Source organism: Phoca vitulina, unplaced genomic scaffold (genome assembly GCF_004348235.1).
Source record: "Phoca vitulina isolate PV1807 unplaced genomic scaffold, GSC_HSeal_1.0 scaffold2, whole genome shotgun sequence".
NCBI classification, from domain to species: domain Eukaryota; kingdom Metazoa; phylum Chordata; class Mammalia; order Carnivora; family Phocidae; genus Phoca; species Phoca vitulina.
This window is the reverse complement of record NW_022589705.1, coordinates 88165092-88189726: the sequence shown is the minus strand read 5'-3', so window position 1 is coordinate 88189726 and position 24635 is coordinate 88165092. Positions and strand designations below refer to the sequence as shown.

Genomic DNA, 24635 nt, shown 5'->3' with positions numbered 1-24635 from the left:
CATCAAATCGGAATTTTCTCAAAGGTTTAGGGACCTAGAAACTCAAGACAGAAAGCAGGCTGATGAGGAGAAGAGGAAAGTCATCAGTTTTTATCAGATGGGTTTGTAATTCACCAGAGCACTTTCGTTAAAATACCTTTGTACTCCCAGCTGAAGGACTAGTCTGGCTAACTGGACCTTCCTTCTTTGCTTCCCGGCGCCTTTAGAACCATGTGACCCAGGCCTGAGCAGGGTAGCATTGGAGGTGCCAAGGGGCAAAGTGAAATGCTTATGTTATGATCTGGGAAGACAAGACACACAAGTGAATCACCTGGAGAGACAGTACTTCACTGTGTAGTACAGACCACACGCACCTCCAACAGGGAGAATGCAGGGAGCTGACAATCTTACTTTGGGTCTCAATTTCCTCATCTGTAGTACTATGGACCCATCACACAGTTATGACTAACTAGAGAGTTTAAGTGAGTGTGTTCTCTGACAGTGTGCCTCACTGTGATTACATTAAAGCTTAGCAAATTGGTGAAATGGGAAGCTGATTCGTTTTACAGAATATAGGCCTTCAAACTTAAAGGTTGTAAAAATAGAACAAATCGCATATTAGATGGCGCCACCTGTTGTCTACGGGTGGTATTGCAGTTTGGCAGGAAAAGAGCAAAGGGGCTGCTCTAAGGGTGACCTCAGAAGATCCCGTGTCCAACTTGACAGTGTGGAGTCAAGAGTCCAAAGGCAGGAATAGACTGACTGATGCTGTAGAATGTCAGAGAAGAGAAGTGAATTGTGGATCCAGCTCTCACTGACCTTTTCCTTTGGTTCATGGTCATTGCAACGGTAGGCTGTGTCCCTTGAGATCTTGACCCTGGAGTCTTCATCCACCCTTCTCTGATGCTGAGTGCAGGAAGCTAAGGATGAAAAGAAGGAACCGAGGCGTGGGGGTAATTATAGCATTGTGCGGCTGCCTCTGATCATTGTTATAGCTAATATTTATTGAATGCTTACACCATTTAAAGCATTGTCTTATTTAATCAGTGCAACGGAATGAGGTTGGTACTCATCCCCATCCCCATTTTATAGAGGCAGAAATCAAGGCACAGGGAGGTTAAATAATGTGTTCGAGTTCTTACAGCAATTCCTCCTCTCTTTCCTCCTTCCCTCCCTCCTTTCCTCTGTCCCTTCCTCCCTTCTTCCTTCCCTCCATCCCTCCATCCTTCCTTTCCTCCTTCCCTCCTTCCTTCCCTCCATCATTCCCTCCCTGCATCCCCCTTTCTCCCTTCTTTCCTTCCTTCCTTCCCTCCCTCCATCCATCCCTCTTTCTTCCCTCCTTTTTCCTTCCTTATATCCATTCAACAGTCATCTTCTTGAGTGTTAAAGCTGAGATTTGGGTCTAGGCAGGCCAACTTTAGAGCCCATGCTTCTAGCCACTGTGCCTGACTACCTCTGTTGGCACCTTCTAACTATTACTAATATCTGTTAGTCTGGGTCTCTCATACTTAGCAAATTCAATGACACAGGAAAAAGTCAAATCTTGCTGATTCTTTCTAATCTTGATTCATCTATCCACTCCTCCATCCATGTGCTCATCCACCCATCAGTCCTTTCTCTAATTCATCTGTCTATACACCCACCCACCATCATCCATCCATCCATCCACCATCTACCCATCCACCCACCCATTCACCCATCCATTTATCTACTCAATAATTCTTCCATCCATCCATCCATCCATCCATCCATCCATCCAACCATCCATTCTCTCACCCAACCATCTTTCCATTCATCCATTCTTCCTCCTTTCCATCTATCTATCCAACACCTTCTTGAGTGTAATGCAGAGATGAATCAGCTGTGGTTCTCATCCTCATGTTGGTTATAGTCCCAGAAATACGTAAAAGCAATGCAACCTTAGACAAGGAGCTTCACTTCTGTGCCTCTGTTTCTTTGTCTTATTCTATTGGGGTTCAAAACAGAACCTGCTCCTAGGGTTATGGACAAGGTTCAGTAAATTAGTTCAGGCAAAACACTTCGAACAAAGCCTGGCACTTAGTAAGCCCTCAATGAATGCCATCAGTTGGCAGTGGTTGTTGTTCTTCATATGATCATGATTATGATTGTGATTATGATTATGATCGCTGCTACTACTATTACTAGGGTAATCCAGGAGGCTTGTCCAGGGCCAGAGCAGCATCTCCCATCCATCCCATGATTTCCACAACTCTTGCTTATGAGATGTTAATAGGTATTTATGCAAAGAGAATTCTGAGGCCGAACAGTTTGGGTTTCAAGGAAATAAAACTGAAAAGCTCTGCAGGATTTCTCATAGCCTTTAATATGCTCATGTGAATTGTAAATCTCCAAGAAGTTGGGGCGGGGGGACCTAATATGCAGCATTTCAAGAAATGTTTATTGCAAACTTGCAGAACAAACGGTTGGGGGACCCAGTGTTGGCCTGCTTCTCTCTGCCTGAGCGGGTCCCTGGGGCTGCATTTCCTGTCCTTGCTCCTTCACCTGGCCCAGCTCCTGTCTCTGGGTTTGCGTTGCTGCAGCGCATTCAGCAGCCCATAGCATCAGATTCCCCACGGAAACGCACTGGGGTCCTCCATGGGAAGGCCTGCTGGAGGAGGAGCTTGAGAGTTCAGGTGGGGCTGAGGTCCATTAAGGACGCAGCGGTGGACTTAATTCCAAGCGGCCGACTCCATATCGATTTGGGTCACCAGTGTCAAGGCGTCACTTTCAGTCGTGTTTAATTTAAACAAACAATAAAAAAATCGGTTCTGTCTGAGATGCAGCCTGATGGATGTTTAATTCCCAGCACGGAGTGGCAGAGGGCAAGGTAGGAAGGAGCCGGAGGACTGCATGAGTGTGTGGTGGGGAGAGGCGAGGGGTGGGCAGGGGAAGAGAGAGAGAATGTGTGGATCTTGGGGTGGAGCCTGGGGAAAGCCCCCACTAGATCCCTGGCCCCAGAATCCAGCATCCCTCTACCTTGGCCACTTCGAGTCATTCTTTTCACTTCTGAGACTCAGTTTACTTATCTGTACATTGGGCATAAATAAAGCCGCCACAGAGGGCTCGTACGAGGGATGAGGGAGGTGGAACACGCCAGGCTTGGGCGAGTTTTGTTTTTTTATCTCATTTCCCAACCAAGTCCTGGCTGGAGGGGCGGAGGGGGGGGGGGATGCGCATGTGCACCTGCACAGGTCCCATGCGCCTGTCCCCTGCGCCTGTCTCATGCACCTGTCCCGGGTGCCTGTCCTGCGCGCATGTGTGCAGCTTGGCCCAGAAAGGCTTTTCAGAGCTCTGGCCTCTCCCTGAGTTCCAATCTGGCTCTAGAATGAGTGTGTTGTAGGGGACAAGTTCCTTAGCCCGCCTGTACCTCAGGTTCCTCATCTGTAGAATACAAATAAGGACAGTAGCCACCTCGTATGTTACTGTGCAGAGTTTTATACTCATTGGTTACTGTAACGGTGCCTGAGTAAGAGAGACCCTCACATAAATACTTACCACTCTCACTATTTGTATCAAAAGCCATAGGGTGTCCCCCAAACCAGCAGAGCCCATCCCCTTGGAAGTCAGGCTGAGGGAGGTAATGATATGCCATATTCCTCCCCTCTCCTGGAAATAAACATGCCAGAGGTCACAGAGGGGTGTCTTTGACCTCTGGGGGTGTTCCCTAGGGTCCGGAGAAGAGGAATTTGCTTTGTGCTGTGGTGCCCTCTGTTGGGAGAGCCTAGCTCAGTAACCATGGACCGAGGGAGGTGGGGGCAGACAGCCACAACTCTGGCTGCCAGGAGGTCCGGGGCTCCTCCTCCGCCCCACGCCCAGGGAGGAGGCATGTCCCGCCGGGACCCATGGGTCTGAGTGCTGGGACTGCAAAGTGGAGGCCCCCCCTGGTAGCCAATCCACTGGGAGTTAGGAACAGAGGGACAGTAAGCAAGTTAAAAGCCTGTGGCTGCCCCGGGTGACCTCTCCTTTGGCTAAGTCCCCTGTGCCCTCTGCCTACTGTGCCTCCCAGTGCTTCGGATATGCCTTTCTCTGGGGCAAAAGGAAAGGCACTGAAGCTGTGCTTATGAAACAGGAGCTGGAGGAGTGGGCTTCCCCAGGAGATGGTGTGCAGAGGTAGCGGTATTATGACGAACAATTACCATATGGTAATAAACACACACTTTGCCACCCTGCGCCTTTGGGAAAACCAACTGTGCACCTGGGCAGGATGCCCTCTCTCTGAACACACCATCCAGGGGGCTGTTGGTTCTTTGAAAAGATTCACTGCCACAGGATGCCTGCTAGGCTAGGTGCCAGCCTCGTGCCCAAAGAGCTGAGGAATGGAGTGGATAGGACAAAGTCACCTGTCTCCATCCATCCATCCATCCCTCCATCCAACAAATATTTATTCTGGGCCTACTATGTGCCAGGCACTGGCCAGGAAGACTTACAGTTATAATACAGGGTGATGTTACAAGAGAGTGGGGATGATTTGGAAGTCTGGTGCTGAAGGAGGGTTCATGGAGATCTCCCCCACCCTGTCCCGGCCCAAACCTTGGCCTTAGGAGGCAACCCTCCCTTGGCTATCGGGCTCCCTTCCTCCTTGCTAGCGACTTTAGAGCCCCTTCCTGCTGCTCCCTGAGGATTTCTCTCCCAGCTGGTACTGACCAAGGCTGGGAGGAGGCATGACGGGGGGGGGGGGGGGGGGGGGGGGGGCGGAGGGGCTGACATCCCATCCATGCCTGGATTTCCTCTCTAATGGCTGGGCTGCAATAGTGCAGACAGGAAGCCTCGCCCATGCAGGCATTCACCTGGCATTGCCTATCCACCTGCCTGGCAGCTCTCTGATTGGCAGCTGGGCCAGCAGAGTAGGAATGCCCACACAGTGATGCCTGATATTTGCTGGCAGAACTCAGACCAGCATGCCAACGTGAGGGTCCTCCCAGCTCGCCGCTGCTCCCCAGCCGGGAAGGCTCTTCCATGGAGGGCTTAGCACCTGTGATGGATTGGATTCTGCTGGCCCTTTTCTTGGCCAGAGGTGGGGAGGTGGAGGGGTAGGGAGAAAGTAGTCAGGGACTGTGCCCCATGACGTGGCTGGGTCAGCCCAAAGGGAGGGTGTGGGGGAGAGCTGACCTCAAGCTAACCGTCAGCAACTTGGAGAAGGAGAGACCTGGGTGGGTGGGGGCAAAGTGGAGCAAAGAACAGGAGCCAAAGGAAGAAGGGGCCTAAGACTTTAACACTGGAGCCACATCCGGCCCAATCAGCCTGGCAGCCAATTAGTCTGATTCAAAAAAAAAAAAAAATACCCACGTAGGGACAAACTGTAATCAAACACCTATTTATAAGGGTTTATTACGATCATTATTATTATTTTACTGAGAGGATCATTCTAAAGCCTGTCAGGTGAACATATGCTTTCAGATCTTCATAAATGCAAATCGCTCCTTCCCCTGGGCCGGTGGGCGTGAGCTGCAGCAAGGCTGCCTTGGGAAGCCCTGTTGTGAGGCTTCCAGAGGGCAGATGGAGGGAGCAGCTCCCTGCCATGGGGTATCTCTGCACAAGACTGGCCAAGAGACAGCTTAGCAACCACCTATCTCACTCCCTGCACCCCCTGAAAGGGCTGCTGGAGAGGCAACTGGCTACATACCCATTGCCCATCCAGGTAAACAGGGCAAAAGCCCTTAGGCAGCAATCTGACATTGCTGGAAATTCTCCACAGAGAAGGAAGCTGGGATTTCTCAATAGAATGTCCTAGAAAGAACACTGGGTCAAGAGCCCAGAGGCCTGGATTCTGAGCCCAGTGCTGCCCCTGGCTGTGATGGTCTTTCTGGGCATCAGCTTGCCGGCAGGGGGGAGGTGGGGGATTCCCTGCCAGGTGTGAAGTTCCATGCTCTGAACCCCATCTAACCTCCTCCCACCCCCAGCCCACCCCAAGGGCTGGAGTACCTCTCCCCTCCCACGGGACCTCAAGGCTCACAGCCAGGCCTGAGGCGCAATGGTGTGTGTGTGTGTGTGTGTGTGTGTGTGTGTGTGTGTGTATAATGAGATACAAGTCCCAAACCTCACTCCTCAGGCCTGGGGAAAAAGTGTCAGGCCTGCCAAAAAGGTGAAAATGTGGTCTCTGCCAGGAGGAAACAACCAGTTCCTTAACCATTCCTGGCTGGATTCAAGAATGTGGCTGTTCTTGGAAGAAAGGACAAAACGTAACATTTTTGTCGGTACCTGGGGGAAGCCATCCATAATTTGGGAAGTTTCAGAAGACTGATGCCCCTAATCCTTCCCACTAAGAGCATTAAGAGGGGCAAGGCCAGTTCTGGGGGCCACACCCTGCCTGCTCCGCTCCACGGAAGGCATCGCTTGCTCACAAGGGAGGCTGCCTCCCTCCATCAGGCTGGGGGTGGGGGGTGTGACCCCAGGGAAGGGATTAGGTGGAGGGGGATCAGACGGAGCTGGCTTCTGGGGGACAGGGGTGCTCGGTCAGCTGGGGGTGGGTGGTGAAGCTAAGGACAGGGAGAGTTGTGAGGAGGGAAACCTGGGGTAAGGAGAAGGGGTGGGAGGCAGGGAGGAGGGGGAGGGGGGCCGGGAGGGGGTGAGCTCTCCTTCTCCCTGCAATAAATCGGCTTAGCGGACGAGAGCCGAACAGCCCAGAAAGGATTAAAGAAAAGTCTGTATTATACAGCGGAGAGCGCGGCGAAGGGAGGGCGGGAGGGCGGGGGGCGGGGAGAGGGGGAGGGGCGGAGGGAGAGCGCGGGGAGGGGGGCGCTCGCGCGGCCGGGAGAGGCGAGCGCGAGGCACAGAGAGCGCGGTTCGGCTCCAAACTCCGGCGCTGCCGCCGATCCGACTCCGGGCCGCGGTGGGCGCCGCGCGCAGCCGGGGAGCCGGGAGCCGCGGCGCGCCCGTAGCACGGCCGGAGCACGGCCGGAGCGCAGGGTCGCAGCGCCCCGCGGAGCCCGAGCCGAGTCGAGCCCGGCGCCCCGGCGGCCCGGCCGCGGGCGGCATGGGGGCGCCCCCACGGCGCCCGGCGCTGCCCGCCACCGTCTCGGCCGGCGGCCGGAGGCAGGAGCGCGCCTGAGCCCATGGCGAGGGGACCCGCCGCCTCCGCCACCGCCTCCGCCCCGCCACCGCCGCCAGCTCCCGGGCACCATGCGAGCCGCCCCGAGCGTCCGCGGCTGCGTCTGCCTGCTGCTCGCCGCGATCCTGGACCTGGCGCGCGGTGAGTGCGCGGGCGCCCGGCCGGAGCCCGGGTGGGGGACGCGCGCGGGGGGCGGGCCGCCGGGGGGAGGGCGCGGGCCCGGGGCGTCCCGGAGAGGCTCGGGGTGCGAGCACGGGTCCTGGCGTGGGGGTCCGCGCAGTCGCTCGGCTCGGCGACGGAGGGAGGAGGTCTCCTCCGGAGAGAGCGCTCGCGGGTCTGTGCGTGTGTGTGTGTGTATGCGTGTGTGCGTGTGTGTACGAGCGTGTGGCTTTGTTGCGTCTACGGGTTGAGGGTGTCCGGGAAGGAGCTGTGTGCGCAGAGGGTGCGGAAGTGTATTTAGAGATGTGAGTGTGCAGATGGGGTGTTTGAGTGTCTGTCAGTTCCACGGAGAAGGTGTGCGTGTGAGAAAGAGTGAGCCAGAGTGTTTGGGGGTGTGAGCGGGTGCCCGCTTCTCGGTGAGGTGTGAAGTGTGAGAGCTTGTGTCATTGTATGTGTGAGCGTGTTGAAGGGTGGGGAGTATGTGAGGTGTGGCGTTTCTCGCGGGTCCCAAGTGTGCGGGTCTCTTTAGGGGTGTGTGGCAGCGGATGACTATTGCTGTGTGGGGGGAGTGTGTGTGCATAGGAGGGGGGAATGTGACACTTGGGCAGGAGTGTGTGTGGATCTGGGGTGTGGGGGTTGTGTTGCTTCGTGGGCCGGGAGTGTGTGTGCGTGCGATGGAGCGTGTGGTTTTAGTGTAGAGGGAGGTATGGATGTGTCTGGGGACAGAGGAGGTGTGAGCAGCCGTGTGTGTGTCCCGCATGGACTTGGTCCCAGCCAGGCTGAACCAGCTGGCAGGAGGTGGAAGCTGAGCAGGGTCCCCAGAGCAAGCGATCGGTGGCTCCGCAGCTCCAGGGTCCAGGGCTCCCCGCCGCCTCGGTGCCTCGCGACCGGCGCCGCCGCCTGGTGGGCCTTAAATGGTGCCGGAGCTTATCCTGGCGACCCAGGCACCTTTCGGGCAGTGAGCCCACACCTGGGCTACGAGCCCAGCGGGACCGAGGCGGGACCAGCATAGAGCCAAGGGCGCGGAGACCAGAGGGTCCTTGTCCGCGATTCCCCGCTGAGTCTAGTGCCAACCCTGGGTGCCTAGAACCAGCCCCTCTGGAGTCACAGCCTGGCTCCGCCGTGACGAGGGTGCCAAAAAGTAGACATTGTGGCCAGTACGATCTCAGCCCCTAGCCCAACTGAGTGATGAAGGTAGGGGGTCAACTCTGTCCTGGCGTTTGCCTTGCCCTACCGGGAGATGCCTCACCAGGCTCTGAGAGTGCCTGCCAGGAAGGGGTGCCTCCCTGAAATAACCCCGCCCGGGGGTCCTTGGAGAGTGCCGGGTCTGCAGATGGGAGACGCTGCAGAATTTGAGCCTAAATGGTGGTCTTGCTGGCAGAGGGCGGGGGAGGGGTTGTGTAACCCAGAAGAAATGTCAGCCCCATACTTCGTCCCTTGGAGCAAGAGACTTTCCAAAGTGGATCAGAATCTCCCCCAACTTTGGGGTGAGGGCTCCCTCCGTCGGATGCCTCTAGAGGGAAAGATTATCTGGGAGAGGGGTCCGGGTTCCAGGGCTGGGCACCGGGCTTTGTTGAAAGGCCCTGGAGCCCTCACCTGGACACTGCAGGGAGAAAGGATTGGGAGTTGGGGGCAGGAGGGGAGCACCCTCCCCCCACCCCCAGAACGTGCAGAACAGACGCGGTGGGGTTGGCGACTGACGGTTAAAGCTACGCTGGGAAACCCGGCTCGGTCAGGACCCCACCCTGAGAGCTCTCCCCAGAGCCCGCAAGCGGCGTTCTTTGGGCTGCAGGGCTGCGGAGAGCTGACCCGGCGTCCCGGCGCCTCCGCCCCTCCTGCCCGCCCCTGCAGGCGGCGGGGGCGGGGAGTTCGGGCTCCGGCGCCTGGGGTGAGCGTGTTTGGGCCGGGGGAGCCGGCGTGGCCTTGAGCTCCTCTGCCCAGGGTGAAGAAAGAGCGCCGACCCGGATCACGGAGGGGAAACTTTCCGAGCCTGGGGCGGAGGCAGGGGTTCTGAGCCACCGGGGGGCCCTCTTCTCCGCAGAGGAAGAGAGAGTGCTTGAGGGTGGGGTCCCTCCTTCCCCCTTCCAAGTCTGTGCTCACGAGGGGGCGGGAGTACGAAAAGGGTCGGCAGGAGATGCCAGAGGCCGGCTTGCCGGAGGAGGGCGCCCTTCCAGGATATGACCAAGAGCTGTGCACCTGGCAGTTGGCTTAGCCGGGCCACCTGCCAGGGGCTGCCTGGGAGGGAGGAGAGGGTAGAATCCAGGGCAGGCATTCCGAAACATGCCTGCCAGTTGGCGGGAGGGGGGAGGGGGGCGATGGCGATCAGTACTAAGTAGAGGCATGGCTCTCATGCCCTCGCCTGTTGTGCCCCTAAGGGTCGCAGACAAAGGGGCTCAACTTTGGAGAGGTGGGTCTGTGCATTGGGAGAAAGGACTCCGCTGCACACAGGATTGGCTGGGCCATAAGTTTCTGCCCCTAACTCACCCTCCCCAGTATCTGACTCTGCAGTGGAGAAACCCACATTTCTCTCTTTTGCCAGATCACCCAGGAGCGCCCTGAGGCGTTTTCAAGTCTTCGGGCCCCAGATTCCCCTGCCTGGGCACTTCTGGGAAGCAAGTCCTTCCTGCAGTTGAGCCTGTGCAGTGGCCCGGAAGAGAGGGCACCGGCTTGGGGGGGGGGGGGGGTAGAGGTAGGGGAGAGAGTGGTTCTTGGCCCTGCCTCCTTTGGCCACGGGAAATTCTCGGCGAAGAGTAGTGGGGGGGCAAGCCCGGTTAGGGCGAGCCAAAGGCCCCAGCCAGTGGCCCTGGCAGTTCCCTCTCCGCAGCCGCGTGTCAGCAGGTGGGTGGGTGGGAGGGCTGGCTCCGCCGGGCCGAGGCTGCCGCAGCACTGAGACTGCGGGGGCTGTGCGCTCCCGAGCTGCTGTGCCGACTTTTAAGTATTTATCCTTCCTCCCCACCCCCACCCCACGCCCAGGGCGCGGGGCGGGGGTTCGAGCTCCGCTGGGTTCCTTCTCACCGCCCCTCCATCCCCACCCCCCACCTCTCCCGGCGCCGCGCCGCGCAGCGATGGGCCGAGCCCAGAGCCAGTTGCTCCGCCCCTGCTCCCCCAGCCGCCCTGCCCCCAGCCTGGCCACACCCCCAGCCCTAAACCCCACCCCTTTCCCACCCCAGCCGCAAACTCGAGTTTTTCCTGAGAGGTTGAACTAGTTTTTGCTTTTTAAGTGCAGAGAATGTTCGAGCTGGAAGCGACCTCCGCGATCACTTATTCAGTGGTTCCGAAACTACTTTTTAGCAGGAGGACCCTTTTAGAGTAGGAACTGATGATCACCCTGCCCCAAAATCCTAATGCCTTGGGCAAGATGGCAGGCACAAAAGGAGAGCTGCCTGGGTTCCTGCGGGTGATGAGACTCCACTACGAACGATCCTTACACACAAGTCTCCTGAAACAGTCTGAGATTGCTTCTTTCCTAATATCTGGCAGGGATTCTGGTTTCTCAATAGCCCCGATTGTGTGGATCAGCTGCAGTGTGTCATGCACGTGCTGGCCGCTTCCCAGGCCTCATGCAGCTGCAAGATGGGCTTAAGCTCCTCTTTTCACAGACTAGGAAACTGAGGCTCAGAGTTTTACGATTGGTTAGTGACAGGAGTACTGGCTCCTTCCAGCTCCCTGCCTGGCCCAGCCCCAAGCGCTCTCTTTCCTTCCAGTGTTCCCTCTATGGGGCTCAGAGAATCCCTAGGGCAGGGGCAGGCAGGCTACCAGTGATGCCTTAGATTGGCCTGGCTACCCCAGCTTTCCAGAACATCTGTCTCACGCACAACTGAGGCAGTTGTAGTGACTTCCTCAGGTTTCTGGATTATAGCAGTCCTGACTTGGAAGGCGGAAACCAAATAAAGAGCCGAACAAAGAAGAAACTGGTTAGTTCTGTTAACTGGGTGTCCTGGGATCCCTGTAGGTGTCTAACCTGGCTTCCCACCCTCCCCCCCCCCGTGTAGGTGTCTAACCTGGCTTACCACCCTACCCACCTCTGCAACATCTCCAGACCAAGCACAGTGCTAAGCCCTGGGAACATGACCTTGAACATGGTGGGGGAGTTCCTGCCTTTACGGTGTTTACCGCTTAGTGGAAAATTGATTCTTCACTTAGCGGGAGGAAGGGGCTGTATCTCCAGCCCTAATTGAACTCTCACTGCTTCGTCGTTCTTGTCTCATTTAATCCTGACAACCACACTGAAAGGTAAAGCTAGCCCTCTTTTGCTGGTGAGGGAACTGAGGCTCACAGAGGTTAAGTGACTTGTCCAAGGCCACCCGATCAGTAAGTGGTGAGCAGAGATGCAGACGAGGGCTGACTCTTGCCCTCTGTGCCCTGGTGTCTCCCCGTGGCGATGGCACTCAGGCACTTCCTTGGCTCCAGCCCCACGGACCGCTTAGAGTGTGCAATTCCTTGTCTGGATGTTTTACTCCTTCCAAACCCTCACAGAGATAGAATTATCCAGTGCGTGCTTCTGCCCAGGTGCGAGAAGGGGTTGTCTCTGAAAGCCCTCCTCATTGTCAAGACAATGAATGGGCATCTGATGTGGGTGGGGCACGTCAGAGAAGAGAGAGACTTCTATCCTCATCCCAGTGGGGTGAGAGGTTGGGCGCGTTCGTGAGAAGACAAATGACAGTCCAGGTGGAAATGTGTTGACACTTGCTAGATGCCAAGTGATTGACATCCCCTACAGGAAGTTCTTGGGGAAGAGTGATTCCTTGGGGGATCAAGGGGATGCTTCACAGGGGAGGGAGGACTTTAGCTAGACCTTGAAGTAAAGAGAGGACATTAATAAGCTGAGGGCAAAGGAGGAAAATGTGCCAGGAGGGAAACCGGCCTGAGCAAAGAACTGGAGGTGGGACTGTGCGTGGTGGGACCTGCTCAACTCAAGACCAGTCTCCCCAGAGTCTGGTTGAGAACTGGGAGAAACAAGAGTCAATTATGGATAGCTACTATTTATCGCACACCTATTACATGTTCTTTATGCGTTAAATGCTCTCAGTAATCTGTGAGGCAGTGTCATTAGCCATGTTTTGCAGATGAAGACAAGAGGCCTGGGATCTTTCTCTCTCTCTCTTTTCCTTCTTTTCTTTTCTTTCTTAAATAATGAATGAGGCTCAGGATTTCTTTTTAAGCACAACAACTAGGAGTTTCAAACTCAGGTCTGAAGCAATCCAGAGACACTGCTGCTCTCAGAGGAGAGGAGAAACTATTTTTTCATCACTGGAAGGAGGAATACAACAGTCTCCACCACTTGCTAGAGGATGTGAAGCCTTCTGTTTTAAACGACAAATGTCAGCGGTGGCAAAACACACAGCATCACTTCCTAAGGGCTGTCTGCCTTCAGGATGAAGGTCCTGGGAAGGAACAGGGGGATGAGGTCCCAGAACCCACCTTTATACTTTCAGTGGGGTCCAGTAGCAGAGGGGGGGCCCATGATCACCGAGACCTCCTAACCAGGATTTCATGGATAGAGCAAATAAATCCAACATGCACGGAGCTGGAGGTGCACAAAGTAGTAGCCCAAAGGAGCTGGAAAGGACATTGCGGCCCCCAGGCAAGGAATCTGATCGACCAGCCATTCCTGCATCCACCGGCCACGTACTAGATTTATGTTGGATATTAGGTCCGCCCGCCTCCTTACTGCCTGCCTTCTTGGTAGGTGGCACAGTTAGGTAAGCCACCTCAAGAGGAGCCCATCGGACACTCTCCCTGGGATCTGGATCCAGAGCAGAGGAAGACTGAGAAACCCTGAAAGGACCCCTTGCCCCAAGAAACTGCACTTCTCTGTTTTCCTGAGGCTAATAATGATGGGACGTACCCTACTCCCCAGGGTGTTCATAGGCTGGAGCAAGTCATTACATGCAAAACGCTTCGCTCAGTCCTGCTCGCTCTGCTGATGACCAATATTAACGGTGGTTATGCCAGAGTTGCTGCACTTCAAACTGCGTGGGTCCTCCCAGCGCCTGGGGCTTCCGCTTGTCCTTGTGTTCCAGAAACTTCCATGTTCCACTAGTTACTTTTTTGGGGCTTGAGCCCAAAAAAAGGGGCTCAGGGGTCCAGAGTTGGCTTCTGCTGTTTGCAAAACAAGGACCCCATTGATACCCTCCCGAGGCACGATGAGCCTCAGAGTTGCCGGTAATGTCTGGGACAGCTCCTGGTCCGCGAGCTGGGGCTGATTGATCCCACCACCTGCCCCCTGACCTCCCTGGGAGGTCTAAGGCATTGGCACTGCTCCTCCCCAACAACCGAGTGTAGATGCAAGTTGTTTCTCCCGGTGAGATGAGGGGATGGAACCAGTCTTGCCGTGAACCTCCTATCCCCTGCCCTGGGAAGCCTCATGAAGGCAGGGCCCTGGCCGGGTCTGCTCGCTGGTGAATCTTCCCCATAAAAAGCATGGAGGGTGCTCAGTCAAGCTTGGTTGTTTAGGTCATAAACCATCTTTGGCTTTCAGACATGGGTGTCCTGGTTTAGAAGAGACTTTCTACAGAAACACGTATGGAAAGGTTTACAGCACGTGGAATTTGGGCTAGATTCACAGGTGAACTTTCCGTTGGCAAAGTTCTGCTCCTGGAACTACACTCTTGTTCTCTCAGATAATCAAAATGACGCAGACGCTGGCTCCAGACCTCGTCCCTGCTGGCTGGTAGTCCCCGAGAGCTGCCCAAGGGCTTCTACACCTGGCATGTCATCAAGCCCTCACATAAGACACAGAGGCAGCTACTCTCTTGCCCATCGAGCAGGGAAACTGAGGCATGGGGAGGTGAAGAGACGGGGGTGGGACGTGGCTAGAGTGGAATCTGGGTTTGGTGGCTGTGTGCCCAGCCTTCCATCCCTCCCCCACCAGCCCACAGGGGTCTGGAATGGGACAGGCCAACTCCCAGGAGCTTACAGGCCGGTAAACTGACCAAAAAGCATGCTCTGTGAGCTGCATGCTGTTGTAGCCACTTTGCTGACGTGAGCTCCTCTCTCTTCCACTGCTGTCCAGAAGGGTGTCACATCCCCAGTCCATTGGTGAGGATGCTGCTGTGTCCGGGTCACACAGCAGCGAGACCAGAGCCCACATCTCTCTGCTCCACAATCTTGGCCTGCTCAGAGGTTTCTGGCCTTAAACTTCACCTTGTCCGCCCCCTCCCCAACTTCCACCCTTTCTTGGCTCAGAGAAGAGACCTCCGCCCTTAGCCAGCACAGCCCCTGACCACATAAACCTCCCTCCAGTTTCTGTCCCCACTTCTCCGCCCTCCATAACTCCTCCCCCCTCCCACTGACTCAGGTGTCCCCTAAGAGTGTTGGTAGCAGCACTTCGGGTAATACTCTGTTAGAAGACCCCTCCTCTGGGGCTGGAGATGCTCAAGGGTTGGTCTCCCTGCTGAACTGAGAGCTCTCAAGGGTGGGCATCCCTGCACCCCAGCCTTGGCACAAGGCCTGGCTCTGGGCAGATCCTCAGGATGTGTTTGATGAATGAATGGATGACCCCCCCTCCCCCATAGAGCTTGAGTTTCAGTCCAGACACTAGGCCCGGGCCTGTTTCCCGGCCCTGACCAGTCAGCTCTGGAGACACTTTCTGGTGTGAGAATGTGCCCATTGTCCAGCACGGCTCACCATCACTCACACTGGCATCCCGGCTGGCATCTGGGGGATGAGCCAGCAGGCGAATGTGGTAAGAAGACCAAAGGGCTTCCTGTTCCCTCTGGCTTCTCCTTGTGGAGGGGGGCTGTCCTTGACTGGGGATGAGTGGGGGTTTGGGGAAGAATGGACAGAAGGAACCAAGGAAGGAAGGAAGGAAGGAAGGAAACATGCTTGGAGCACCTTCCATGCCTGTGTCCAGGACTGTGCCAACCTTGTTCCATTAAATCAACCCAGAAGCTTTGGGAGGTCATGTTCTCTCCATTGGACAGATGAGGAACGAGGCTTGGAGAGACTGTGTGATTTGCCTAAGGTCCCACGGCTCGTAATGGGCAGGGGCTGGATTCCCACCCAGGCATTGATTGGCACGTCGCTTTCCAACTCTGAGTGGATCCCGTTGGGTGGTTTGAAACCAACCGCGGTGGAGGATTTACACCATGGAAATCGGCCAACACTCCAAATCAGAGCTCCCCCCAGCCCAGGGCTGGTTGTTCACTTTTGCCAGCACAACACTGGGCAGGCTCATCCTTCCTCAATCACTGTCTCTCTGGACAGTTAGCCAGGGTTAATGGACTCGGCTTTCCATCTGAACTGGGTTCAAGTCCCAGCACGGCCCTGTCCTAGCGGAGTATACTAGAGTTGGTCGCTCCCTTTCTCAGTCACGCTTCCTTCGTCTTTTGAAAGTGGAGGGTGTCGTGAGACAAATGAAATTCTACCTGGGAGCACCTGGCCGGTAACCTGCCCGCACTCACGGCCCCTCCCTTCCTCCTGACCCTCGGGGTGGAGTCTCTCTGATAGGCCGCCTGGGCTCACACTTTTCTTCTCCCTCCCCCGGAGGCTGACTGGGGAGCCAAGTCGGGGGATCCAGTCACTTCCATGAATTGAGCAGTTGCCCTAGCCTCCTGCTGGGCTGGCAGAGACCTCCCTCAAGGAATTTCGGGTTGTTGGCAACCCCACACGGCACGGACTCATTTGAGAACAAGAAACGATCGTGTATAATAAATGGCCAATACAGGGATACCATGGATAAATCTTTGGGGGCTAAAGGAGTGGCCCAGGAATGTTCTGAGGGATTGAGAGCATCTTGATGGGCAAGGAGGGCGTCCCAGGCAAGGGAACAGTTTGCACAAGGGCCTGGAGGAGGGAGTCAGTGTGCTGTCTAGGTGCGTGAGGGGTTGGGAGGCAGTAAGGAGGCTGACCTCACTTGAGCATACGGTGCCTGTTGAGAGGCTGGGGATGAGGCTGGTGTTGTTGGCGGAGGCCTGTGTGCCCAGGGCCAGGGGTCTGGATTCGACTGGGGACTGTGGGGAGCAGTTGAAGAGAGAAGAGTGACATTCCCAGAGCAGTGTTCTAGGAAGATGAATTGGTTTTTCTGGGCCACCTGAAGCTGGAACCTGTTTGGAACCTCCGTTGGGTTATAAATGGTTATTCTGGGGCGCCCAAAGAGACAACGGCCTAAAGGAAGAAATGCTGTCAACAGGGGCGGTTCATCTTACCCGGAGTGTCCAGACCTGGCAAGGAAGAAAACCAGGCCCTGCCAGGATCACACGGCCCAGAATGGGGCTGTTCTAGCTGGAGCATGTACCTTGGGCCTGAACCGAGTGTGATGGGAGTAGCTTTTCCTGGGGAGAAGCTTCTAGATCTCCAGGAAGCATGGGCCCCGGGGTCTGACCAGGGTTCAGACGCCCTCTCCACCACTCATCCAGCATGTGAACTCAGGGAACTCTTCACTGCTCTCAACCTTGACTTCTCCAGCAGAGCACGAAGCTCGGCATGGTGGCCTGGTGGGGTGGGGGCCGCTGGGCAGGGTAAATCACAGATGGTGTGGGGACCACGTGCTCGGTGCCCAGCACACAGGAGGCGTGTGAGAAATGGCTACTACTCTTATGACGATGTCTGCCTCCCCGCCATATCCCCGAGTGCAAAGGGGAAGAAGTGTTGGTGAGCCTCGGTGCCCAGCCAAGGGGGTACGTTGTAGGTGTCCCCACGTGGAGCCCCACATGAGTCCACAGGCTTGGAATTACAGAGCATCAGAGCCAAAAGGGAGCCGAGAAATTATTTGCACTATCTCCTTCCTCCCATTTTAAGCTGGGGAAACTGAGGCCAGAGAGGAAGGACTCTCTGTCACTGTACACACTGTGCGTGATGTGGGGACAGGCCTTCTCCCTCCACGTTCTGGGGGCCATCCCAGGGCTCGGTCAGGTGGGCCCACCGCCCTCAGAGCCTTCTGTGGGGAGGCCTCAGGGTCCCCCAGACTTGGGTGGGAATCTTGGCGGCGCTCCAGTGGGAGCGACCCCCCAGCCTCATAAATCACAGGAGCAGCTTGGGGGTCGCCAGGGAGAGAAGCAGCTGAGCCATTGGGTTTTTTTGTTCCTTTGCCAAGCTGTTCCCTTTGCCCTTTTGTTTCTCTTTCTGCAGAGGCACTCCTGCCCCTCCGATGGAGTTGTTTGTCACTAGTCGTTGGCGACTCCATTATGTCCCCAGCGCCATTTCTTCCTCCCCTCTCCCTAGTGCTGCCCCAGAGGAAGGCGTCCATCACGGGCTGCCCTGGCATCGTGCTGGGCTGGTGGGGAGGGACCGCGTGGGGGCTTGGGGGCACTGGCAGGGGGCAGACTGGCTGGCGGGACCCAGGGGTGAATGGCATCCTCATCTAGAGCTGGTGCTCACTGCCCGGGCATGCAGCTTGTTGTCAAGAGGGCGTTCGGGCTGTACAAATAGCCCAAGGCCAGGTGCCTGGTTCTGCAGACGCAGGTGACAAAATGTGCATCGTCACCCAGCACCTAATGTCGCGGGCAGGGGCAGAGGGAGTGGGGTGGGGGGCGGGGAGCCACCAAAGCAATCCCATCACAAAGATTTCTTTGTTCGCTGGGGCAGCAGAGGAGTGGGCTGGGGCCCAGCTCAGAGGAGGAGAGGCTGTGGAAGGCGAATTCCTGAAGCCCAGTTGCCCGCCTGAGGAGCCCGGTGGGAGGAGAAAGGCAAGCCCCCCCATCCCGGGAAAGGATGCCAGTTGCCTAATGGGGAAGAGTCAGTGGTTCCCAGGACAGTCTGAGTTGCAGAGAGAGCAAGTTCTTGTTGCATGAAGCAGCGGAGTTCATTCGTTCATTCATTCATTCATTCTTTCACTGATTCCATCACCGGTGTAGCCAGTGTTAATTGAATGCTCCCTGGGGGTGAAGCACTGTGCTGTTCTAGAAATCCAGAGCAGAATGAATAGGCAAGTCCTTGCCCTCCTGGGACTTACAGTCTAGGGCTGTGCTATTCACTACGTGGCCGTGGCCGTGGCTGTGGCCGTGGCCTAGGACTGACATGTACATTACAACTACACAAAGTGTCTCAGCTTTTATTTAACGGAATTAAACAAAATTCAGTTCTGCAGTCCACCCCAGCCACATGTCAAATGCTCAAGAGCCACATGCGTCTCCTGATTTGGACAGCACAGACGTAAGCAGGACATTTTCATCGTTAGAGAAAGTTCTCCTGGACAGGGTGGGTCCGGGGTGGGCAATGTTCCCCTCCGGGAGGGGCCAAGGACTGACCATAGGTAACAAGGAATGGGGAGGGAGGGTCTTTCCCTGTTTCTTTCTCATCCTGTCCTTCCAGTGGTGCCAAGGAGAAAGCCTCAGGCTGATGATCTCATGTCTTTAATGCCGTCTGTCGCCTGCTAATCTGCCTTTCCAACAAAAACGGGTGTGGGTCAACCAGTGAGCCCAAGGGAGTGAGAGTTGTAGTAAACGGTGTTTTGTTTTCATTGTAATTCTTTTAGTTACCCTCTGTTTAAGGCAAAGGAGGCTGGTTTGCCATTTGGGGCAGTGATTTAAATTCTCTCTCTCTTTTTAAAATGGCTTATTTAAGTAAAAAATGAGCCAAGTTAAAGAAAAATGCTAAGTACGCCACAGAGCAGGTGGCACACGGATAGGGCCAATCTGTGAAGGTGGCGGGCGCGAATGCCTGCCGTGGAGAAACCCCAGTTCAGATGGAACGACGCAGGCTTTGGAGGCAAATAGAGTAGGGTTCAAGTTTCGGCACCCCGGTGTGTAAGCTCGATGGCTTTGGGACGGGCTTCTTTCCCTCCATAGCATTCAGGTGCCAGCAAGAGCCACCGGGCTCAACGGGGGAGTCTCAGAGGGGGGCTTATTAAGGGGACGGTTTGCATGGGGGTTAGGGTAGGCAGCAGGGGATGGCGCCACCCTGGGCTCGGAGCAGTGGGCGGCTGCTCCCACCCAGAGACTGGAGAGGGCCATGCAGAGAGAGCCTCAGGGAGCTGACGGGGAGCTGGAGGGAGAAATACCCCAACTTTTTTACCCTCCTTTTGTCTTTGAGTGTTTTTCTGGTGCTGCCCATTGACCAAACCCCAGGGGGAAGCCCATACAGGGGGGTCTCCCGGGTACAGAGTGGGAGGAGGGTGAGGTGTGCAAACAGCAGAGATCTAGCACCGTCTCGCTAAGCCTCAGTTTCCCCATCTGTAAAATGGGGATGGTGCTGCTACCTACCCAACAGAGTTGCTGTAAGGAGGGAAGGGACCACATGTGGTGCTAGTAATGGGTTGCTATTTACATTCATGGCAATAGCAGTAACACGATGCCTACCCTTGTGCCCAATCCTACCCTTGTACCCTTGTGCTGATGCTAGATTTTCTGGAGGGAAAAGTAGCATATGAGCATGGGTCCTCAGGAAGGTGGAACCGGCTTTTGAGGAACACATGAACTTGAAGCAGCAGGTAACTTTGGGATCACATGGCAGTTTGCAAAGAGGACCCGCCTGCACTCTCCACTCACTGATCATGTTGACCTTTGCAATGTGTCATCTGCGCTCTAGACTGCTCGGTGTCCCTCCACCTCCCTGTCCCCTGGTCCATCTCGCTGATTGATTACCCCACCCCAGGGCACACGGATTCGTCATCCTCCAGTCTATTTTCCACCCAATTTCCCACGGAGAGGTTCTTTCTCCTTAGATCCATTTAGGTCATCTTTCCTGCCATGCCCACTGGCTCCTACCACGTGCAGCCTGGTCCACATCAGTCAGGAGCGGGCTCCAAGCTAGCCTCCTTCCAAGTGGAAAGGCAGGTGCTCTCCAACTGCTAGCCTCTCTCCCTGGAGGCTGCTTCCACCCTCGCAGGTCGGGGAGAAGGGGAGGACCGGCAAGTAAGTTAGTCCTTTGGACCGCCAGCTTTTTATCCTTCACCCAAAAGCTGAGAATGCCACGGCCATTTTTAGTGGCATCTTCTTGGCTGGGGGGAGGGGGGCAGGTTAGCTGGCGGTCAGGGAGTAGCCGGTTTCCAAGACCGTAACTCTTTCTTGGGAAAACTTCCCCCAACAGCCTCCTCAGCTCACAGCTTCTCGGTTGGCTGAGGTGACTTTCCTTATGCCCCTCGATTTTCCTTTGTGTGGCTTTTTTTTCCATCTACCTTGACTGTTCAAAATGACTTTGATGGGGACCACTTCTGCCAGTTGAAATTCATGAGATGCTTACACATTCGGTGCTTTGCTGAAATTGCTGTGACAAATACCAGTGGCAATTTCTTCTCTGGCTCATTCTCTAATGTGCTCCAGGCAAGACAGAGTGCCCTGCCCCTCACCAACATGCCATCTGGCAACACCGCCATCCTCCGCCAGCCCTGCGACGTGCCCAGCCCTGGTGCAGGTGGGTCTCAGCCCCGCCTGCTGGCTCAGTGGCTGTACCACCCTCCCGAGGAGGACCGGTTGCTCCCTGGGGATGAACATCCATTGGGAAGAACTTCACCAATGGCCCCGTCAGGTCTCAGTTTCCAAGTTAGCTGAAGTGACATTCTTTTGTTCCGCTGCCTTCCCATCTACCTGACTGTCCAAATTGGCTTTGATGAGGACTCGTTGTCCAGCTGAATAGGGGCTGGGTCCTGCAGGCTGGGTTTCCCTCTGTGCTGGCTGTGAGGTCTCCATCTTAGCACCAGGGTTCCACCTCTGGCTTCTGGGGTAAGATCTTGGGTCTCAGAGGTAGCTTTGTCACCCACGAGTCTTATCTCCCTGGGTGCTGGTGTCTTCTGGTCGGCCCGTTCCGAGCTGCTCCCTGTGGAGCTTGCCAAATTTCGGCTACCCCTTCACGACATTTGTCCTACGTAGCTACGTCCCATCCCCACTATTATTCACATCATCATTTTCTTAAAATCAAATTTGAATTGATTTCCTCTTTGTTGACTTGTCTTATGTAAAGACATCATGTATACGTGTGTTATACTGAGTATATTTTTTTTTCTTAATTCATAGTAAGATAATATGTAACTATTTGAATTTTTTTTAAAAGTTTCCTCCCGGGGCACCTGGGTGGCTCAGTCGTTAAGCGACTACCTTCGGCTCAGGTCATGATCCCAGGGTCCTGGGATTGAGCCCCGCATCGGGCTCCCTCCTCGGGGGGAAGCCTACTTCTCCCTCTCCCACTCCCCCTGCTTGTGTTCCCTCTCTCACTGTCTCTCTCTCTGTCAAATAAATAAATAAAATCTTAAAAAAAAAAAAGCTTCCTCCTACCACCTAACATCATCACGAGCCATGATGGAAAACACCAGTTTGGTAGAAGGGGCACCAGCCTCAGACTTGCGAGCCCCAGGATCTGATTTCAACTCCTCCATTAACTTGCTCCATGACTGGCTTACCCCCCCACCCCTCGACTCTTAGGTCCATACACAAAGGGGTGAGTCTGGACGATTCCAGTTCTAAGATTCTATGATGGATAATAGGATTGGGAAGGAGAATCTCATCTACGTCCAAAATGTCTCCTTTAAGATATGTTTGAATTACCCTGGAATTCCCACCTTCGGGAATTGGGCAGCATCCTGCCTCCCGTGGAGCTTGCTAAGGAACGGCAATGTCAGCAAGGTGGGTCCAATGGCTACTCATTTCCTTGGTGTGTACACATGGCCTCAACTCAGTTCCATTCATCGGTCATCGCTCTGGGGGGGGTCCTGTGCTAGGGCTGACACGGCAGGGATAAATAAGACCCAGTGCCTGTCTTTAAGGAGTTCACAGTCTCCTGGGGCAGGTAGGCAGGCAGACAAATAAACTGGGGTATAATATTGGAAATTCTAAAATTGAATTAGCTACCCAGTCCTTGCAGGAATGCAGATCAGGGAATAACTAATCTGCCTGAGGTTTGGGGGAAAGTTACATATCACTGGAAGGGGTGACACATGACTGGGTCTTGAAGGATGCATAGGAGTTTGCCAGGCTAAGAAGGAGATGGAGAGATTTTTAGGAGGATGTAACAGTAGGAACAAAGACTCATAGGCTGGAAAGGGCCTGGATCATCTGGGAGAGTCTGGGAGACAGTGGTGAAGGGTATGTGTTGCAGGAAAAAAGTGAGGCTGGAGGTGACACAGGAGGACAGATCAAGTGCATTTGCCAGAGGTGGGTTAGCCTTGCAACTAGGTGGATTTTCCAGGTCTGGACCCACAGGCCTACTGGCACTCACAGAGGCCCCAGGGAGCCTGCTGGCCTCACCCTGGGAAGCAAGAAGTCCTCCTTTCCCACTGAAAAGACCTCATGGGGCCCTTTGCTGCATACAGACAGGGGACAAAGCTATGGGGACAGGACTTCAGGGCTGGAAGGAGAGAGGCATTTCAATCCAGGTTGACTCTTTAAAAGATGCCCCTTCCCATTAACCTGGGCTCAGCCCCCTGGGACAGCACCTGGTTACAAAGCGGCCTCTCTAAGCTATGTGGATCCAGGGAAAGACTCCTGGGCTTGAGGTCAACAGAGATGTGTGGCCAGGTCCAAGCTCTCTGCCTGGGTCTTCTGGACGTCACCTGCAAAGTGGTAATAATAGGAACCATGTAATGAACACTTGCTTTGTGTGCGCAGGCGCTGTGGAACCTCCTGCTTCTGCTAACTACTCCTTGCACCATCTTCCTAATAACCTTCTGGGAGGTGTGCGCCGCTAGGATCTCCATTTTACCGTAGAAGGAACTGAAACACAGAGAGGTTAAGCCACTGGCTCAGGGTCACACAGCTACTAAGTGGCTGTGCTGTTTTGAATCCAGAATGTCTCACATTTTAACTGCTTTCTATGCTCTCTGCCGGAGATCCCTTCCTTTTGTGATTCCGAGACTCTGGAGACCTCCCATCTTGATCCTACACAGCTCTCAGGGGCTCAGGGACCTCAGGGGTCAGGGACTCCAGCGGCAGCCGGAGCTGGGCCTGGGCCGCACGGCTGCACCACAGTGGAAGGCCACAGGCCTGGCCCCTCCCAACGTTGGCAGGCATGGGGTGGCAGCCCGGTTCTGCTCTGTTGTTTCTGGCCTCGTTATTATTATTATTTCTTTCAAGCATGCTGCTAAAAGCTTCCCGCAGAGAGCACACATCCCAGCTCTTTAAAATTTTAAGGGCTTTACTTAAACAATGTTATTTCCCTCGGAAAGGAGACAGAAGAAGCATATGTGATGGTTATATTTAGTTCAGTGTGTGGGTCTGAGCACACAAGTGTTCAGTGGGCCTGGAGGTGACTAGGGAAGTGTGTGTGTGTGTGTGTGTGTGTGTGTGTGTGTGTGTGTGGCAGTGGGAGGGTCTGCAGCTGGCCCCCCACCCCTCATCTCCCAGAAAGCATGGCCTCAGAGAAGCCTATCGTGCAGTGTTTGGGGAAGAGGAGGATGGATGCCACCTGCAGGGAGCCGCTGAGGAGACATAAAGCTGGACAGAGAGCTCTATCCTCCTGCCATCCTCCTCAGCACTGAAGACACAGTGGTCCTAGCTGCCCTGGGGCCTTTGCACATGCTTTCCCCACCTCTGCTGAAACCCACCTCCTTCTTTGGACTGAGGCCTGTTCATTACTCAGGTATCATCTTGGACATCGCTTGATTCATTCATTCCACAAATATTTTCTGTGCACCTACTGTGTTCACAGCACTACGGGGCACGGGGGCCCTTTGTGACTCATCTTCATGCCCCCTGCATCCAGCACAGGTCCTGGGGCAGAGCAGGCTTCAGCACGTGTTTCTGGAACTAATGAAAGCCCGCACAGATGCTGTGGGATCTGGAGAGAGGATACTGTTGCCCTCCAGGAGCTGATAGCCTTGTTGGAATTCATACCAGAGACATCGTGAAATTCGAGTGAGCCAGTTAGGCCTGGCAGAGCTGAACCCGTTTGGGACAGGAAGGGAGAACTCACTCCTTCCTTCCTTTGGAGCGTCCATCCATCCGTCTGACAACCTGGGTCCTTACTCTGTTCCGGGCAGGGTGCAAGGCACTGGAGGTGGAGGGGAGGATAGAGAAAGGTAGAACCGAAGCCCGACCTCCTGGTGCTTCGCTTCTGCAGTGCACGACTAGCACGTGCGTGAGTAGGAACTTTCACGGAAAGGCGGGGAGTGATGGGGAGGAAGGGCGAGGCCTGGACACGGTGATGACCACGTGCAGAGGTGCAGGGTCGGGGCGGCCCGATGACCGAACACCTCCTACGTCCTGGCCCTGTGCAGGCCCTGGGGCTGCAAACACCCGAGAAGCCTAATCACTGACTGTGGTAAATACTGGCACGGAGAGCCAGCGGATGAGTGGCAGTGACTAGGGGAGGCCCACGATCCGCAGGGGCCACGCTCTGGTTCCAGGAGAGGAGCTGGGCCTTGGAGGCAGGGAGGTGTTAGCTAGGAGTTGGCAGAGTCATGGTTTTCAAACTGGGTTCCTTGGAACCCCAGTGTCCCACGGAGGTACCCCTGGCACCACTTTGGGAGGCCAGAATGTGGGTCCAAGTGAGAGTCGAGGGGGCCCTTTTCCCCAGATCAAGCCAGGAGCCCTGCTTTGCCAGTTTTGCAGACTGGGTT

The 24635-nt window shown here is 55.3% G+C and overlaps 1 protein-coding gene across 2 annotated transcripts in view; it reads left to right on the top strand.

Moving 5' to 3' along the window:
* Positions 1–6133: 6133 nt before the first annotated feature.
* IGSF21 (immunoglobin superfamily member 21) overlaps positions 6134–24635 on the top strand; it is a 235076-nt gene continuing 216574 nt past the window's right edge. The window contains exon 1 of one of the 2 annotated variants that reach the window (XM_032392617.1): positions 6134–6179. In XM_032392617.1, coding sequence (XP_032248508.1) covers positions 6149–6179 — 31 coding nt within the window. In that variant the 5' untranslated portion in view covers positions 6134–6148. Of the gene's footprint in view, positions 6180–7010; positions 7190–24635 lie in introns of those variants that run through there. The other variant, XM_032392626.1, reaches the window with a different exon arrangement.